This window comes from Electrona antarctica, assembly GCF_951216825.1.
Source record: "Electrona antarctica genome assembly, chromosome: 18".
Classification (NCBI taxonomy): domain Eukaryota; kingdom Metazoa; phylum Chordata; class Actinopteri; order Myctophiformes; family Myctophidae; genus Electrona; species Electrona antarctica.
Window position 1 is genome coordinate 19479641 of NC_136799.1, and position 19609 is coordinate 19499249.

At 39.7% G+C, this 19609-nt stretch overlaps 1 protein-coding gene across 1 annotated transcript; it reads left to right on the forward strand.

The window, feature by feature from the left end:
* The first annotated feature begins 18 nt into the window (after nucleotides 1-18).
* Nucleotides 19-19462, forward strand: LOC306942918 (transmembrane protein 87A-like). Its single transcript, XM_079529099.1, has 20 exons — nucleotides 19-192; nucleotides 742-799; nucleotides 4845-4942; nucleotides 5204-5320; nucleotides 5736-5783; nucleotides 6673-6714; nucleotides 7423-7540; nucleotides 8417-8478; nucleotides 8802-8985; nucleotides 9359-9458; nucleotides 10874-10967; nucleotides 12086-12154; nucleotides 12747-12855; nucleotides 13732-13790; nucleotides 13933-14036; nucleotides 14323-14399; nucleotides 15677-15741; nucleotides 16031-16083; nucleotides 16793-16823; nucleotides 17191-19462. Exons 1-20 carry the CDS (start codon nucleotides 88-90, stop codon nucleotides 17230-17232), a joined length of 1635 nt encoding a protein of 544 aa, XP_079385225.1. The 5' UTR covers nucleotides 19-87; the 3' UTR covers nucleotides 17233-19462.
* Nucleotides 19463-19609: the final 147 nt, after the last annotated feature.

The following is a 19609-nucleotide window of genomic DNA, read 5'->3' on the forward strand; positions in this document are numbered from 1 at the left end:
GGTAGATGCACGTACTACACTAAACTGGATGCAAGACTGTCTCACTGGATGCGGTGACTGTACAGTAGATAGAGCTCACAAATAAAAATGCCAGATGCTACGGCTCATTGGGTCCGTGCGCTGGTTTTTACATTGGTTTTACGTGGTGGAACTGCAGCCGAGGTGTCCTTGTGGAATGCAGAAATCAACGCGGTGAGTGTTTTTTACTGTCGTTCCGTGTCCTGTTAACGCTGCTTCTCGGGAATTTCCATGGGAATTACCCATAGCAACGTGCTAGCTAGTGTTGCTACCAAAGAGGACTGTGTACTGTGTAGCATCCTGGATCCAGTGGATCCAACCTCTTGTTGAAGAGCACCTGTCAATCATATGACAATGACACTCACTCTACATTGTGGTTGTTGTCACTTTATGTCACACAACATACAGTGCATATAGGCTCAAGTAATAATAACAGCTCTGGTATACAGCTGTTTATTTACCCCAGAGCTGTTATTATTACTTGCCATAAGAGCTGCCAAAATAAGCTTGCATGGTCGTTTTAGGGATAAAGAACAAGTAGTCTTAACTTAAGATGTGTTTTAATACAGTATATTTAATGGCACTGGGAAATCAATGTGGAGAAGTGACAGTGTTTGTGTTATCCAGCTGTGAATACACACTATATGTCACTGAGGCAGCTGGGACTTCAAACCCCAAACAATAGCTTATTGATTTGTTTTTTTTGTCCTGTTGCATTTTCAGACACAAGATGCTGTGTTCCGCAAGACGTTGTACGCCAACACCACTATCTTCATGAAGTGTAAGTAGGGTGACTTGACAGTTTGTCAAATATATCAACATCTTTGATTGTTTTTGGCAAATTTAACATCGGGTAAGGGCATGGTCTAGCTGTCTTGAAACACTAACCACTTTAAGTTTAATCCTATTCCTGGTGTCCAACATTTTTCAATTTGTCTCCCACAAGTTGTTTTTGAGAAAACAAATTAATAAAATAGCAGATCTTCACCCTTGTAGTTCTGTTTGTGCTCCATTCACTTTGGCTATTTGAATTGCCAAAGTATGAAATAGCGATTAAGTGGTTATGGGATGTTGCTCGGCCATTATAAGTGTTATCAACATGTGTTTTCATGTGATATACTGAATTCAAATCCAGGTCATAAGCATTTGCATTTCTACAACATGGCATTGCCTTGCAGTACCTGCTCTTACCTATCATTCTTCACTCTCTTTTCTGATCAATAAATTATTGATCAGCAATATTGTACAAAGGCCCCCACACATGAAGTATGTCGGGATTTATGTATGTACACCTGCCACAAATATAGCTTTTCAAACTAACCAATACACATACCAAACCTGTTTAAATAGTCTTGGTTAGTATTTACTTTTTTTATATGTAGGCACAAGATAAGCGAGTATTGTGGAGATGATTCAGATAGTATCTGGCTTGAAATACCTTCCCATGTTTATCTTTCTGTTTGGTCATGTTGAAAATGTACTGTAGGAATACTGTGTGGTAAACCACACCCAGCTAGTTCCTGTTGGAAAACTCTGTTTGACATAAGGCTGATCCTCGTATAACAATGTTGCATCAGCACGACAGGGAAAATAGTCACTGGTGGTATTTAGCCTTTAAGTGACTTCTGTCCAGCTTTTGATTATAGTAATATATCACGTTTGATTTTATCTGGATAAAAACGTCTATGTTAAAACAAAATACTAATATATATATATAATATTTATTTTGTTAATTTTGCAAATAGCAATAGTGATAATGCTTATTTTTTTGTTGCTCAGTGAATACAGAGGAAATGCAGAGGCTCAAGGAATGCGCACATTTGATTAAATGTCAGCTTGAGTAATACCTCTGGTAAAATTCACATTGGCTAGCATGATTTACTACTGTGTCCCTGCTTACTGGCTACGTTCCAAAATCAGCATGGATCGGCCAAATGCGTCACACTTTGCATGGGCACAGTGTGTCTTTATCCAAAACGCTCCCATGGAGCAAAGATTAAAGGCCTATTCATACTCCAGTTTTAGGTGATAAGGTGACCACCAAAAACTACAACATGACGTCGTCACATCACGCCGCGGTGGTAAGCGCTTCACCACTCACCCAAACATCTCTCTGTTTTTACTAACCACCTTATCACCTAAAACTACAACATGACGTCGTCACATCACGCCGCGGTGGTAAGCGCTTCACCACTCACCCAAACATCTCTCTGTTTTTACTAACCACCTTATCACCTAAAACTACAACATGACGTCGTCACATCACGCCGCGGTGGTAAGCGCTTCACCACTCACCCAAACATCTCTCTGTTTTTACTAACCACCTTATCACCTAAAACTGGAGTATGAATAGGCCATATTAAGCCATTAACTGTAATAGCTACACAATAGCTACACAACATCCTGTCTAAGCAAGTTTTCTAGGGGAAAACAGAAAATATCTTATCTTCCCAAGGCCAATTATACAGTGACCATTAGAAATACCTTTTTGTTTATCAGAACTTTTGATGTACTGTTACTCATTGTTTTCTTGCTTGTTAATATAATGTTGATGAATACATGAATGGGCAACCTCGGAGGCAAAATAGTGTTTAACCCTGGACATTGTTTTTAACCAATCTGTATGGTAAAGTGTGTTAATAACTTAATACCTATAGTCTAGTACAGTACATCTGCATCGGTTGGAGGAGATCTCCCTGCTCTTCCATTGAGAAATGTAGACCGTGGTGTCAGGTAGGACACCTGCTGGTTGAGAAGTAGCACCGCCAGAAATGTGCAGTTTCTCCCCATGCCAAGTCGTGGGGATTCCCTCTAGTCTGGAAAGAGCGGTAGAACCACATGGGGGCCACAGCATACCCAGGTTCGAATCCCGGTTAGGACATGAAACACGGATTGTGAGCTACATGCAATGATGTATCATTTAGGAAAATACCTGGTCTGTTGCCTAGTAGTTACAATAGTTTGGGGGGAAATGTCTATTCCCCACATAGTTCTGTTTTAAGATAGTCTTTGTTTATTAGGATTTAACCACTGTCTGGTTGCTTCCTAAGATATCAGTTGTCCCTCACATTCCACCTCTGCTTAATATGCCAGAACTTTCTCCAGTGTTATTAAAATAAACCTTTTGCCCTGTTGCCCATATCTTATTTAGTGCTTCTCTGTCTTTTCATTAACATTCCTGAGGGACTAAAGAGTATTTGTTACCTGTCATTTGTTGATGACTAGGTTTCATGCTACTTGCTCCGATCTTGCACATTGTAAGTCGCATATAAGAGCGACTGTTAAATGCCAAAGTTGTCATTGTTGTAACTTGTATTGATTGGGCATCGGTTATTTGACCTTTGCACCTTATGATTTTGGTTGCTTACATGTTTTTCAATGTTTGGCTGCTTGCTAAGATACATCAATACATGCCATTTAGTGCACTGCATAGTATGAGTGCAGTGCATATATCTGTCTTGGGTGGTCGTCACGGTGAGGAGATCGAGCACTTATTTCTGTCAAGTGTTCATATAGAATTTACGAAAGCATCATTAGTTTGACTTGATTTATTCTCATTAATTGATCATCTTCATCGATCCATCATTGAGAACATCATTGAAAATTGTCGCGTCTAAATAAAGTAAAGTAACAATTTGTTACACTGTAATAGGTTGTGCTTGTGTGGATGCTTTAGTTTAAACCAGGGGTGCCCACACATTTATGACGTGAGATCTACTTTCAAAATGACCAGCTCAACAAGATCTACCCACTGAAAAAATAAGTGTACCCTTGCTGAAAATAGTTTAAATATATAATGTACCTGGGGGGGCTTTGGAATAGGGAGAAATTATGACAGGCAGTTTCTGCTGTCAAAATATGTCCCCCCCGTATTTAACTTAAACGCCCAATGCATTCTCAATGGCAATAGCACAAACTTTGCCATGCTACTAGTCCTACATACTTACACCTAGAAACCCCATTCAAACCTATTTAGGTTCATCTTACGGTGGACATGTTTGCCTGAAAAGATATTTTTGAAATGTTTCATAGTTTTAGAAATATAGTGCTTTCAAATTTGAGAAATTCACAATGGGGCTCAATGGCAGATATTGGCACGTCAAAAAAACACTTTCACCTAGAAACTCCATTCACACTTTTTGAGTGGTGTAAACCACTCCTACAACTGGCTTTTGTGTGCATAAAAAAATTACCATGGTTGCTATGTTCAAAATAATTTCTGACGTAATTAAATCACACCCGGGTGAACTGGATGACCGTAGCAACCGTGGTCATTTTCTCTGCGCAAAAAAAGCCAGTTGTGAAATCACATCCGGGTGTGATACATACATTTATCAAAAATGATAGCTTTTTTTACTTAACATATTTTGTGTGATTTAATTACGTCAGACATTACGTCAGACCACAGCTGATCATGCTATATAAAACCTTACACCACTCAGTTCACACGGGTGTGATTTTATTATAATTCAGCTTACTGTGGAGACACATGCTGGAACTTTTTACTTTGAAATGATTTGTAGTTATTTAACTTAAACGCCCAATGCATTCTCAATGGCAATAGCACAAACTTTGGCATGCTACTAGTCCTACTTTAAACCATAAAGTATCATTACATACATTTTAGTATGGACAACCTCAGTGATAATTGAGACCCTGACCGTGGTAGTGTTAATTCTGTGCTCGATTCACTGAGATATTACAGTATCTTGTAGATGAATTATATTCCATATTGTATTGTCCTAATGTACATTTGTAAAATAACAGTGTGTGTATTGCCCTTCATGGATCCTCCTTACTCACTGAATGTGAATCATGTGACTCAGTCCAGGGTGATCTGGCCTCATGCGATGGGAACCTCTCCTTTAACGTCAGCTGGTATCTACGTTCCTCTGTCTGCTACAATGAGGTCTTTAACACTCCTGTGAGTACACACACTTCAAACTGGGTTGTCATGTATTTAGCTGTCACTCTTATATAAACACTTTTCAGTATCATTCTTTCATATAATGACTTTAATTCATTTCCTGAAACTACATCTTTTGATATAATGAAAAGTGCAGTATAATTACGGTAATCATATTAATATGTCAACTTTACTGCATAACGTATAAGATGCATACAGTATAAACAAAATATACACCCATAATATAACGTGAGGTGATATGTTTTGTTTCCTCTGCAGGACAACAAAGCCATGAGCATGTTTGGACTGGAACACATGTTGAGAGATGGCTGGAGTGGTTACTACAGCCAGGGTTATATGTTCTTTGATAATTGTTCCTCTCTCTTCTTACCAAAGGTAAGTGGGTTTGACACACACACACTGACATCCAGTAGATACTTCCATTTCAAAACCTTGAGGATGCAAATTTGTATTTGAAAGGATTCAAAGGAAAGATATTCACCATATTCGCAGCGGCCATTTTGCTATTAAGTTAAATATCCCAACCCGCAAATATGACGTGGGAGCAAAATGGCTGATGTGTGAATATAGTCTATTGCAGTTGGCCTCCTAAATGGAGCATTTAGAATTTGAACCATGTAGATTGTCGCTCATATACAGTATGAAAATCTTTAATTTGATCCACAAATTGAAACCTAACGCTTGCACGCACACAAGCACGTACAAATGCAAGAGATGTGCTATTACAGAACAACTGCATATTTTATAATGTATAATATATATTCTACTTCTCCTGTCTTCCCGCTATTAGGTGTACTACACAGAGTTTAATCCGTACCAACCACTTTCCAGCCCAAAGGTCAGTCGTCTTGCTGGTGGTACATTACATTATTCATATTAACAGCCAGTTACAGTACAGATGGTTTTATCTTCATCCTTCATTGATGTTTCTTTTGACATATCCAGTGATAATGATGTAGCTATGCTCTCTCCCAATTTGTCTCTGTCCTACTGTTTCTCTGAATAAAGAAAGATATTAAGGAGAGTAGACTGCCTGCCCTATCTCCATTTCAACCACCACTGCAAAGCACAACCCAAAATATACCCTGGCCAAATTATACGTGGTGTTAATCATGTGGTCTAACCTGTTTTATATGGTATATTCTTGGTTAGTCCAAGCAGTGGCAGTGGTTCCCAAACCTTTTTGGCCGTGCACCCCCTGTTACCTCCTGACCTAGCTGACGCACTCCCCCCCCCCCCCCCCCCCCAATACACACACCCCGCACTTTAGCATTATGCCATACAGTTGAATTATTGCAAAATGAAGAAATATTAATTCAAGAAATTAAAACAAACGCCTAACAAAAGGCAATATCATGTCTATGTCTAATATAATAACACAGACAGAGCTTTGTCCCTCTAAATGTAGTGTCTTGAGACTAAATAACACCATAATATCGCCATTACCCTTTTCATGTCACGCACCCCCTAGGCCTAGGGCACTCACACACCACAAGGGATGCACGCACCACAGTTTGGGAACCCCTGTGGGCCTAGGGTATAAAACAGGCTAGCCCACTTTGGCTAGGGGTATATTTTTGGGACTGCATTCCAAAGACTGAATCCCCTGAAACCACTGCAAATGTACTAGCTATATTATATTAAAATGCATAAAAATAATAATTGATATTCATTAAAATAACATTCCAGATTGTACTGTACATTCACATGACCTTTGTTTTGTTTAGAGTGACCCCTCAAATCAGACCTTTACTTGGCCAGACAAGCCGGTAAGACAATAACAATATTCTATGTTATGACTACACAGTTTATCTGTCTCTGAATAAATGTTACAACAGTGACTATGACTTTCCACCAGACCCTTTAGTCAAAATATTATATAGAAATTGTTTTTGCCTGTAGCCGAAACTACATTTTGTAGCCGAAAGTATATTTTGGCACTTTACAAGATGGTAGGATATGTTAATGAAAGAAACTAGTTATGTTAGTATGTAACTGAGGTTATCAAGGGGTTATCTCTTACAGCAGATAATTATTATCTCATCAGTGTTTATTTCGGTGTGGAAATAAATGAAAATGACAGGTTAGACCGAGAGCCCCTAAGGCTCTCATGTTGACTTGGCTGTGAGTTCCATCGAACACGGCCAGTGTTCCAAGGTGGGGAGGGTGATCTCTGGCACTCACTGCACCAGCCTCGTACAGGGTGGCGCCTGTTCGGTAGGGAGCTGAACTGGGAGGAATTGAGTACATGTTATGTCCTCGCAGTTAAACTCCTCACTGTCAGTGAGGGGGATGAATATATTATATTTTTGCTAGGATGTGTACACTTGGAGTTAATTTAAGAAGAAAAAAACCCAATATATATTTGTATAAATGTTGACATTTGTTTCAATTGAAATACTGTGTTCATGTACAACACAGTAATTCGATGTATAAGTATAAAATAGATTAAGCTCACTGGACTCTCTCTCTTGCAGGACATAGGTGCGTTGGCAAAGTCATGGGATGACAGTCCGTATATCTTCATAGTGAAGGTGCAGCCTTTGTTACGTGGGGAAGATGACATCTCCGAGGTCCCCAACTTCGCTTTCACAAGTGAGAAGCACTACCTTCGTCGTTAGCCATATTTGTACAGCAATTAAAATAGTATTTGATGCATTTACTACATGTGAGAGAGGATTGAACACCTCATGTGTATACTAATCACAAGATTAAACTTTAAACTTTTTTCCCTGGGGGGAATTCAGGGGTTATACTGTACCAGCAGTAAAATAAAACACAGGAGAGGACAGAAAAGAGTCAAGAACAACAAAAAAGTATTAGGTTCTGACACATGTGAGCTACTGTACTGTCACTGACTGGGGTGTACTGTGGATTTGTTAGCTAGTGGAACGCTACATCACGTGATTGAAATAACCTCTTTAAGATCCCTCATGTCATCAATATTTATGTTCTCAACAGGCCCGGAAATTAAGGCCTGGCCCTACCTGGGCCCTCATCAAACCCTGTACACTCAAGACACTGCCACCGCTGTCACCCTTAGATCTCCATGTATATGGAGCTGACCTGTTCTGACATTCCATATGTTGATCTAACCTCATCAAACCCTGTACTCTCATGACACGCTCCATATGTGGCCAGTACAGAATTCATTCCATAATATGTTGATCCCCCATGCAAAAGCGCCAGCGCTCGCCCAGCAGTCTGCTGTCACCCAGGCGGATATGGTGATCTGACCCCCCATGCCAAAGGGCCAGCGCTCGCCCATAGTCTGCTGTCACCCAGGTGGATGTGTGCGACCTCGCCCTTAGGTCGAGGTCGCTTCTCGCACTCAGGTGTCTTACTGGTTATATTTAATTGCATGATAGGGACACTTTAGTGTTGTCATAGCCTATGCCTTTACCTTGCAGACGTCACCTCTGTCATTTAATTACTGTAGAGTATTAAAGTGTTGGTTTTGTGTCTTTGTAGTGAAAGTGGAGATGAAGGGACCTAATGACTACTCCTCCCCCGCAGACTGGCCCTTGATGATGGTGCGTTGAACTTTCTCAAATTGTTTATTTTTTTAAATGGTGAGATCCTCTAATAATGTAGCCAAAGATGAAGCTTATACCTATTATTATAACTTATATGATATAAAAACAATATTATAACCTGTTTTGTTACACGTAGATTCACGTGTTGAACTGAGCTTTTCACTCAAGAGGGTGAACAGCTGGGAATCCCCTACGGCCTACTCCATTTAATGGAAACAAGAATCGATTTGTTGTGCAAGGCCACCGGTGCATTTCTAAAGACAACCTGAGCTGCATAATGAGGGTTGAGCATTTATTCTCATGTTCTTTATGTTCCACAGTTTTTCATGGTAATGTGCATTGTGTATGTGCTTTTCGGGGCTCTCTGGCTCTTCTGGTCTGCCTGCTATTGGAGGGATTTGTTGCGGATCCAGTTCTGGATTGGTGCTGTCATTATCCTTGGGATGCTGGAGAAAGCAGTGTTCTACTCTGTGTACCAAAGCATCCGCTACAAAGGAGAATACGGTCTGTCAATGGTCCACACTTCAAAATACTGAATGCAATAGTAATAGTAATCTAAATATTGGGTAATGTCTCAGCATTTCAATACCACTGAAGACTATGTCATATAAAAATAATAGACATAGCTCAGCCTCACAGTGTGTGAGCTTTAGTCCCATCACACAGCACATTTTCATTAATATGTCAGGCTTGTCAGCAGTAATTTTCAGTAAACCTGTTTTGATCACCAGAGGGAAATTCATGAGTCATATCGGCAACAGCAGTAAGAATGAAACACAGTACAGTAGAGTCAGGAACCAAACCAAGCTAAAATAACTTGTGTCATTTTATAATGAATCCTTTTTTAAATATGTTGTATTTATTTCTCCCTCCACAGTTCAAGGTGCTGTGATTTTTGCAGAGCTGCTCTCTGCTCTGAAGAGGTCGCTAGCTCGAATCCTGGTGCTCATAGTCAGTCTCGGCTATGGCATTGTCAAGTGAGTCACCATTAAAATACAGCAGACTCTTCTCACATTGGGGGAAAGAAATTCTATATTTTTGTCCTTAAAAGGCCATTTTAATAGTAATTTTTGGTGACACCTCTCTTAACTCCGTTATGATTAAGCTACGCCAGCCGTCTAGGCCACGCGTGAATCTAGTTTGCGTCCGAGCATAGGCATGGTAGTGCCCCGGCTGCCTCACAGGGACAGCGGTGGTTTGCGGAGCGGTCTTGTTATCGGAAGGTCGCCAGTTCGAATCCCCGGACCGGCACGTTAAAATTACCACCGCTGAAGTGCCCTTGAGCAAGGCATTGAACCCCTACCATGAAATGTTCTATGAGCAGGGTCTGGCTGTAAACAAGCATCTCGAGCTTAGTCCATTCACCCTGGGTAAACAAAGAACTTTGCTTTGCTTTGCTTTTGCCTCTGATTGGCCTACCGACACTGCCCGTCTTGACTGTCCTCCGAGGTGGATATAGCTATGCTGGATAGTCTGATGCGAGGTTACTCTCTGTGGTGGGAAATAATACAAGTACGGTATGATACAAGAGAACTGACTGTAACTTGTAAGTTTTATTTTTGTAGAAGAGGCAAACTAATATTGTTTATGCCGTTTGCTTTGATGGAATAATTGATTGAACACACGTGTACGTTGTACTATGATTTGATTTGGGTGTGTACTTCTAAATAAAGTGTTAGTGTTGATTATCGTGTATTAATCTAATTATAGTAAACTAATACTATATTATACTAAAAAGGATATAGGTGAAGGGAAAAGAGACCTTTTTACCGTACAATGTTTCACGTTTACTTACACATACAAATAAATTACACAATCAACACAAACGCCGTACATGTTCAATCAATTATTCCATCAAAGCAAACGGCATAAACAATATTAGTTTGCCTCTTCTACAAAAATGGAGGGGATGATATTGTGATGTCACTATCACTGTTGTTTTCATTGGCACGTTTGACTGTCAAGGTTTCAGCCAAGGGGTCTAATGAAGTAACCTCATAAACGTATGAAAAACTGGAAAGAATTACAAAAATCACGGCACTCCATCTTTAAATATAAGTATACCAAACTGAAGCCAATGAGCACAGATATGAGGAGAGCTCAAGGGAAATAAAGAGAGGGATAGAAATACTCTCAAGCCCAAACCCTAAAACCTAAACTAAAAAGGTGAGACTTCTTTTAACCTCTGCTACGTTTAATGACTAAAGTAACTTATCTTAATTTTCTAACCTCAGAACTCATCCACTCATTGCTAATTCATCACTTCTTTAATACACTAAGCATTACATTGATCTGAACTGGATGATTAATAGGGCTGGGCAATTAACCAAAAATATATATCGATACTAACGGCCTAATGATTAACCACGTTTGGCGTTTTCTGCTCCTCCAGGCCCAGGTTAGGTACTACGGTACATCGGTTAGTAGCCGTGGGACTCCTCTACCTGCTCTTCTCCGCTGTGGAAGGTGTACTGAGGGTTACAGGTGTAAGTATCCATTGTTTTATTCATGAAAACTACTGGTGACTCTGATTTAAACATCAACACTTGAAAATACATTATTATTATTTTTTGAGTAATAAGTAATACATGACATGAAACCTAAAGCAGAAATCAATCGGATAATAGATCAGATAACACAAGCGATCATGTTCTCATGTTTCACGTTTACAATTTATGAATATATTTATGAATACAACAATTGAGTGTGTGCACCCGAGTGCAAGCATGTGCGTTTGTGTGTGTGGCCTTTTCTATTGCAATGAACCATGCTCCCCATTATTTTCCTGGGGCATACCATCACTTGGTTACACCATGTTATGCAAGAATGAATGAATGCCTACTGAATGCCCTCCATTATGCCTGCAGTACAATGTCCGTAGCTATGGCAATAACAAAATGTAATTGAAAGTACATAACTTTATATAGACCTACCGACTGCCACAAAACCTGAAAGGTCTTACTCCAAAGTTTAATAACATATTTGAGAAACACTGAACATAGTTGAAAGTTGCAATTTACATCATGAAACATTTGCCTGCGGTAGACAGGGCCCCAATTCTCACCCACTTTCATATGTTTATCCTTCAGACCTACTTGCTGGCTGTATCTTGTATTTCATCAATAAATCCATAAACAATAGCATATTTGTAATGTGACATGAATGATACAGTTTGGATTCACAAACAACAAGAGGGAGTATTGCATATTTACAGTTTTCTGGACTGAATTGTATTTAAAAACCCAAATGTAATTTATGTAAAAGATATTTTTTGTAAGTGATTAGAAGCATGTTTTTAAATCCATGCCATTATAGACAGCCTGCACAGCTATAGTTCACTTCACAAAGAATTCCATAAACATTTCAAAGAGTTCATTGCCTTCAAGAGTTCATTGCCTTCTGTTTGGAAATACAGTGTTGTGCTGTGAGCGCACAGGAGGACACACATGATTTTGTGCAGAACAGTTTTTTATTTGTGCCGGGGTTTTATGGTTAACTATTCCATCTTAATTTTGCTCTTTCTTTCTTTCTTTCTCTATCTCTATCTTTGTCTCTGTCTGTCTCTCGCTCTGTCTCTCTGTCTCTTTCGCTCTCTCTCATCCAGGGTCATGGCACGGTTGCCTTGGTGGGTAATCTTGGCCTGTCTCTCATTGATTCCTGTGTGATGTGGTGGATATCCTTCTACACAGCAGTCAGGAGGGATGGATAACTGCAAAGTCCTGGGTTCCAATCTGGAAATCATGGACCTTTGTTGTGTTATCCCACCTTTCACTGTACTGTTTACCTGCCTGTCTTCATTGTCCTGTTAGAGATGCTCTGTTTAATCACTTTCAAGACTGGCATCCCTATTTTGCCCATGTCAATATAGGGTTGAAAATATCAAAACATTTAAAAACGAGCTTGTAGATTGTCTATATATTATTATTTTATTTTTTTAATGTATTTTTATTGAGGCTCTGAGATTTCACAAATGTTCAATCACAATTCAATGTATATAGAACCACACATTTTTATTTTTTCAACATAGCATAGGAAAACAACAAGAACCACAATGCGGACATTACAATGCACAGACAAAAAACAAAAAAACACAAAAAAAATGACAAAACGAGTACACCACAGTCTTGACATGATTACATTACAGGTCACCAGAGTCTTTATATATTCTTTTAACAGGACTTGAGCTGTTAATACAAGCCATGAAATAAGTTATATGTATGGCCTTTTCATGTAAAGTATTTCCTTTTTCCTTAACTTGTGTCTACATTTTCATCAGTCTATCCCAGACTACTAAACTCCTGAAGCTCCGCAGGAATGTAGTGAAACTCTCTTTGTATCAGCACTTCACCAACACACTCATCTTCTCTGTTGTGGGTGAGTTGTTTTGGATCAGAAACATCTGCTCCTCCGTCCTCCATGATTAGATATGCATTGCCATAATTCTGAGAGTGTACAAATGGAATGTCCATTTGGTTCCAAACTATCAATTTATTTGGAGATGTCCTGGAACCCCCTCAAGGACCCCGTGGCGGTCCCCGAACCCCATATTGAGAACCAGTGTTTTATACAGTACTTACTTAATACTTAATATATGCCATGAGATTAAATACTGTTTCTAAACAAGGTCATGAGAAGAATGCAGTTGTCAATATACCATTTCCACCTGAGTTATGACATTATATTCGCTGTCAGATGAAAACCTAGGTAGTAGGAGGTACTAAGGGGCTGCCATACTGTGTCATAGGCTCAATCGTCAGTTTGTCACCACCTCCTTCACATTCAATAGATCCTGTGATCTTTTGTGGCCAGATGTCATTTCCTGGGGTCTAGTAGGACTATAGTAAATAATAATTTACCACTTGCTCGAATTCCCCCACCCCCGGTCAAAAAAAATCACAGAAATTGCTAAAACAAAAGTAATGTAAATTACAAAAGTAAGCAGTAAATGAAAAACAATTAACACTCATCTTTTACTTTCTCTAATAACAACCTAAAACTTGAACCTTGGTTGAAAAAAACTAAAGTTTCGAAACTAAATATTGCAGAACCATAATACTTAACCACTTTTCCTTTCTTGTATCCTTATACTTAATGTTGGAAAATTGTCCTTCCTCCTGACATTGTGGAGATGGGGTCTTGTGATTATTTAGCAGAATTCTAAACCATGCAAAATCATGTTTTTTGTTTGTTTGTGAACATTGTTTATATTTGCCTGAAAAATCTAACCGCTGCTTACTTGTGTGACTGCAGCCTCCATCATCTTCATCATTTGGACCAACAAAGTTTTCAGGATGGTTGGCTGTCAAACGGTCAGTTTGCTTGTTTTCCATAATGTATTACTGCAATTTCTCCTGTTACTGTATGTCTACTCTTGAGAGAGAGAGAGATTAAAGAAGCACTTAATTTAGTTAGTATCTAATGAAATGAAATGAAATTCTTGTTTGTGTTCAGGGCTGGAGGGACCTGTGGGTGGATGACGCCTTCTGGCGGTTGCTGTTCTCCACCATCTTGCTGGTCATCATGGTGCTGCTGCGACCCTCTGCTAACAGCCAAAGGTCAGGACTCAATCACACCTGGACTGCACAGGGCAGTTCAATCCAGCACAGGACATTTTTACTCATACAAAGATAATCATTCAGTATTAATTAACTCTGGAAGTGTATTTGGTTCCATTTGTACACTCCCAGAGTTACAAAAGGATAAATTGAAATGGATTTTACTGCGTAGATATTTTTTAAACTACTCTACTGATGTGAATCATGTCCTTTTTTTTCTTAGCATGCTTTGGTTTAAGGCCCAGTTGTTCACATGAATCTGACACTCTGTTCTGTTGTCTCGTAGGTTCTCCCATTCCCCTCTGATTGATGAAGATGATGAAGAGGAAGAGGCCAAGGAGCCCATGTTGAATGAGGCTTTTGGTAAGCATCATAAATCTCCCCTCCATGGAAGGGAAAGGAACTGGTTGGAATAATGTGTTCCTTCCGACCGGGGAAACTCCCCCTGTCAGGTGAAAAGAAGCGGCTTGTACTCCTCATGCATAGAAGAAAGCATGAGGTCAGTCCGTTGCTTTCCCCAGGTTGGCGGAGGGAGTGTAGTGCCGAGGATTACATTAGAATTAGATAATTGACACTGGATGAAAAGAATGGGTCGCAAAATCGTGGGATAAAAAAAAATAAATAAATCCTCCTCCACTGTGGGATCATTCAACTAGTCAGTGGTCTCTTATCATTCCCAAAATTCAAATCAGCACAATTATTACTCCCTACCAGACATCAATCAAACAGTAGTCCAAAATAATTTGTGTTCAGTGTTCTGAGTGCCAGATGGGTGGAGTTTATCGTCAGAAGTTGGCACATAAAAGTATGCTAAATCGATTTCCAAATGGCGTGAACCTTCGGACATTCTGCTATGTTAAGTGGAGTAGATACCATCCACCTGGCACATCAATGCCAAAGACACTGGCACAGATGATCACTTTACAGCTTTTACATTAGTACATGTTTATAATAGATGTTATAACCTAGGAGTGAGAACACTCAGCATCTTCAAATACAGTCAAACTATAGCTGTTCTCTTTCTCAATTATATATTATTCCTTATTATTGTATATAACAATAAAGAAACCTTTAACCTTGTATTTAACCAAAATACAATTTGGCAGAAAATGTGTCTAAAAATAGGAAAACAATTCCCCACAAAATAATCTTGAAATGATACAATTTAATAGATGATGGATGGAGCCTGTACCACAGGTACAAAATGACTTTATTGAGAAATAATCTGACCAAATCTGACGAAGGTCAGATTTCTCAATAAAGAAAGTTTTTTTTTAGCCCAGCACCCAGCCTGTCGATGTGCGACATTGTGCGTATTGTGGGCGGCTGTGGCTCAGGAGGTAGAGCAGGTCGTCCAATGATCCATGGGTCGGCGGTTCGAATCCCGGCTCCTCCTGTCTACATGCCGAAGTGTCCTTGGGCAAGACATTGAACCCTACATTGCCTCCAATGAGTCAGTCAGTGTGAGCTTGCCACCATTGGTGTGTGAATGTGGGAAGTGAGGACGCTGGCATCGACTGTTCGCCGCGTCACCTCCCAATGTATGAATGAATGAACCATTGTAAGTGCTTTGAGTAGGCACGTAATGCATAGAAAGCGCTATAAAAATGCAATTCATGTGACTTTATTTTTTATTTCAGAGGGGATGAAAATGAGAGGCTCAAAGCCAGACACAAATGGCTCCCAGAAACTGCTCAGTAAAGAGGTGGGTTGTCCTCATTATCCACCGCACCCATATTCCCCAGGGTATTTTGTAATTCCATCTGTCAGCTTGGTCACTTCTTAACCATATGAACCCTAGTGTCCATATTATGTGTGTTATAATAGCCAGACATTCTTTGAAAAGGGTACCAAATATACCGGGGGACCCCGGTCAAGAAAGTGTTTAGGGTTTAAGTGTTTAATGAATCTTTCATATGTGATCTACATCCATCTGTTTAGTGTTCCATTAATACTCCATTAATAATTCATTGTGTATAATGTGCTCTTGACAGGATGAAGACCTAAAATGGGTCGAGGAGAACATTCCCACAACTGTTGCTGACGTGTGAGTACAAAGTGAAAACGATACAGAGAGATATTTTGACTTATTCCCCCCTGGAATTAAAACGTGTCACCATGTTCTCTGGACAGAATGTGGTGCTGTCCCACCAGCTTAACCACTTCAACCCTCTAGTCTTAAGGTAGCTCTCCGCCGCGCTGATGTCGGCGGCGGTATGTGTTGGAAAGCGTCTGTGGCCAAAACTCTGTTGTGTGCACAGCCGAAAGCCGACCAAACTTGCTCGGTTGGCTCGGTTTAGCTTGTTTTGGCCAGAGCAAATCAGTTTTAGTGTTTTCCCTCTCGTCTGCTTGGAGCAGCCAAATACATTGCCCGTTGCACATTTGAACTAGATACCATATTCTCAATTCCTATACCGATCCAAGCTGCCTCAGCTTCTCTGACTGTAGGCTCCTGCAGACTACTGCCACCTACTGGTATAGGGAGTTATTTAATCTGATTTCCTCTGACACATGGCACAACAAAGTGCATTCGGCCAACTATTTGCAATAGCTTGTTATTCTGTCTACACAAATCTCTTGGCAAAAATAGCTGATCTTCTATTTTTAGATTCTTTTCAAAAAACAACTTCCAGATCGTGATGTGATGCCTTCAGCTTGTGCATCAGCTATGAAGTACAATATAGATTAAATAATGGAGATACAAGGTTTCTGCTCCCTCCCTCACATTAATCTGTCTTTACCATCTCTCTCCACAGAGCCCTTCCAGCACTTTTGGACGATGAAGAGGTAAAAGACCCTTCTCTTTCCCCCCTTGTAGTCCCATGATTTCCATTCAATTTTTATGCAATAAAAGGCTCAGGGGTAACAAGTTCTTCAGTGATATTGTTCCTCTTAAGCCTAAACCACACCAGTTGCAACTCCTTGGGACAAAACCGTTTTAAGGTCAACCACGCCAATGCAACTCATGAGTTGCAAGGAGTTGGATTGGTGTGGTTGACCTTAAAATGGTTTTGTCCCAAGGAGTTGCAGCTGGTGTGGTTTGGGCTTTATACACACGCGCACGCACGCACACACACACACACACACACACACACACACACACACACAGACACACGTGTTACTGCAGATGCATTAATGTCTGTTCTCTTTTCAGGAAATCCTTAAAACCAAGATGGAGAGATCCAAGATGGAGTAGATGTAATGATCTGAGAATAATGCGAGAGTGGAAGCAATTTCCAAGAGGCCACAATGGATGAGTCGCAGCTAACGGAAGTCACAGCCAAAAAATAATCATTATAATGGGGACACAATCACACTGTAAAATCCAGTGTACAAATGAAACCAAATAGAAGGGTTCATTCGGTTCCATGTGTACACTCTCAGAGTTAAATATACTCTGAGGATTTTACTGAGCAGATGTTCCTTTTATCACACTTATTTTATTTTATTTTAGTTTATGATCCAAAAAGGGATAATAGGATGGGGAAAAGTTGTGGAGTTGCAAGAATGACAGAATTGTATTGCGAGGCAGCAATGAATTGAGGTGCAGCTGAATGAATTGACAACCAAAAATGTGTGTTCATGGCCACCCGTTCCTTCTATATATTTTTATTTCTATCTTTAAATTAAGTTTAATAATTTTGAGTTATTCTGTTACTCATTGGTAAGCAGTGAGCAACAGTTACTTGCGACAAAGAGTTGGCTGGGCTCGCAGAGGTGTGATTTGTACTATCCATATCGTGTGAAGATCTGCACTCTGTGCCATGGGCCCTGGGGTGTAGTTGAATATCAGAAAACAGGGCAGCACAATCTGATGACATTTTATCTGCTGCATACCGGTATGCACATATTTTACAAGAGATTATTAGTGTGCTAAGGTGACATGTTTTTACATTCGGGCAGCATCTGAGTTGAAACGTCTGTGTCAGCCAGTGTTGCTGTGTGCTCTTTCATGATTTCCTTGGTTATGGGAGGTTTCAGCCCCCTGTTGAAGGGGAGGTGGTTAGAGGCACGTGCAGTTCATTCATCCCTGGAGTGTGGATGTAATGACCAGGGAGTATTGACATGGTTCAGAGGTGTCTTTACGAAACATGATCCATTTAGTTTTGCAGTGGTTATTGGGTCAATGGTATTGGTTATAGATGTCTTCTGTTGCCTTAGATCTAAAGCTTCCATACAGATGGCACCCTCGAAGACACAAGCTGTTTTCGGTGTTCGTCACAGTTGTGCGTCAAAGTATAAATCAGTAGTATTGTTCTAAGTATTACTCAGAACATCAACAAGTCATCTGCCTAACCCCTACTGTTTAGATCTACCAAGTCACAAATTATGTTTATACAGATAAATTACTAGACATTGTAATCTAGGCAACTTCTTGTGTTCTACTACCAGTAGCTCCTGGTCATTGCTACTTAATACAGTTTCAGTCCGTCACATTTATCATTGTCTATTCATTCTGTTCATTCCTATGAAGCTCGATTAGCTGCCTTGCACTTTACTGGTTACCATGCTAACTAATTAATGTCATTCATTGCACATTAGAGACTGTTAAGTAAAAGTTGTAATATCATTGAGGATGTTCTCTAATGCTGTGTGGTACTTAGAGCTGGGGCTGTAACCACAGTAAATATACTTTATTGAAATATATGACCCCTTCTACCATGTGGAATGTTGTAATCTACATGATATATACCCTATTCAGAGGGTATCAGCCTGTTGGGCTTACTGTCATCTCACTTGCCTTTGATTTTATTTGCTTGTAGACTTCACTGTTGAGCCTTCTTGGCATGCCGCGGGACTAACTAACTCTCGGCCACAGCACTCCCCTTTGACAACTAGGCCAGGATTTCATGTACGGGGTTGCCCTAGACTAGTTTGAATGCCAAAGGGTAGTTGCATCAAATCCTGTATATTGTTCATGAATAATGAGCCACTATGGCACACTAAGAAAGAACTCTCCGCACTGACTGAATTCCCATAAGCTTTGTTGCTGCAACGTTTCAACCAGTACTGCATCTTCATCAGGCAAGGCATCCATCAATACTTTTGTCCTGCACCTATAACCAATTTGGGTTGGATGTGCACACCGGTCTACTTCTAACACCATGGAACACAAAATACATTTTACTCTAGATAAATTATATTTGCACCCACGTATTAGTCATTTGCCTTCAGATGGCAGTCATTTTCCCGTCCTTGTGCAATCTACTGTAATGTGTGGATGTGGTCAATTTATATTTTAGGTTCATTCATTTGTTTTGTTTTTTATTTGTTTATTATTCATTGATGTCATACAAAACTTTTTTTATTTTAGAGATGAGGGCATGAGGCCCTATATCAGGATGTGAGTCTGCAATGTATTGTGATATGCTAACAAAGTATGGCTTTTTTTGCATAATGTCCTGAAAATAAACTTTATATTAAAACATTAATTCCTTGTGTAATTATTTCCCAGTGTTCCTTCATAGGATATTTCATTTCTACAAAATTTGACACTTTAGTTTAAATTAATTAAAAATAAATCTTATTTTTTTAAAGTAATGCTATGTCCAAAAATAGCTAGGCGGAACAGA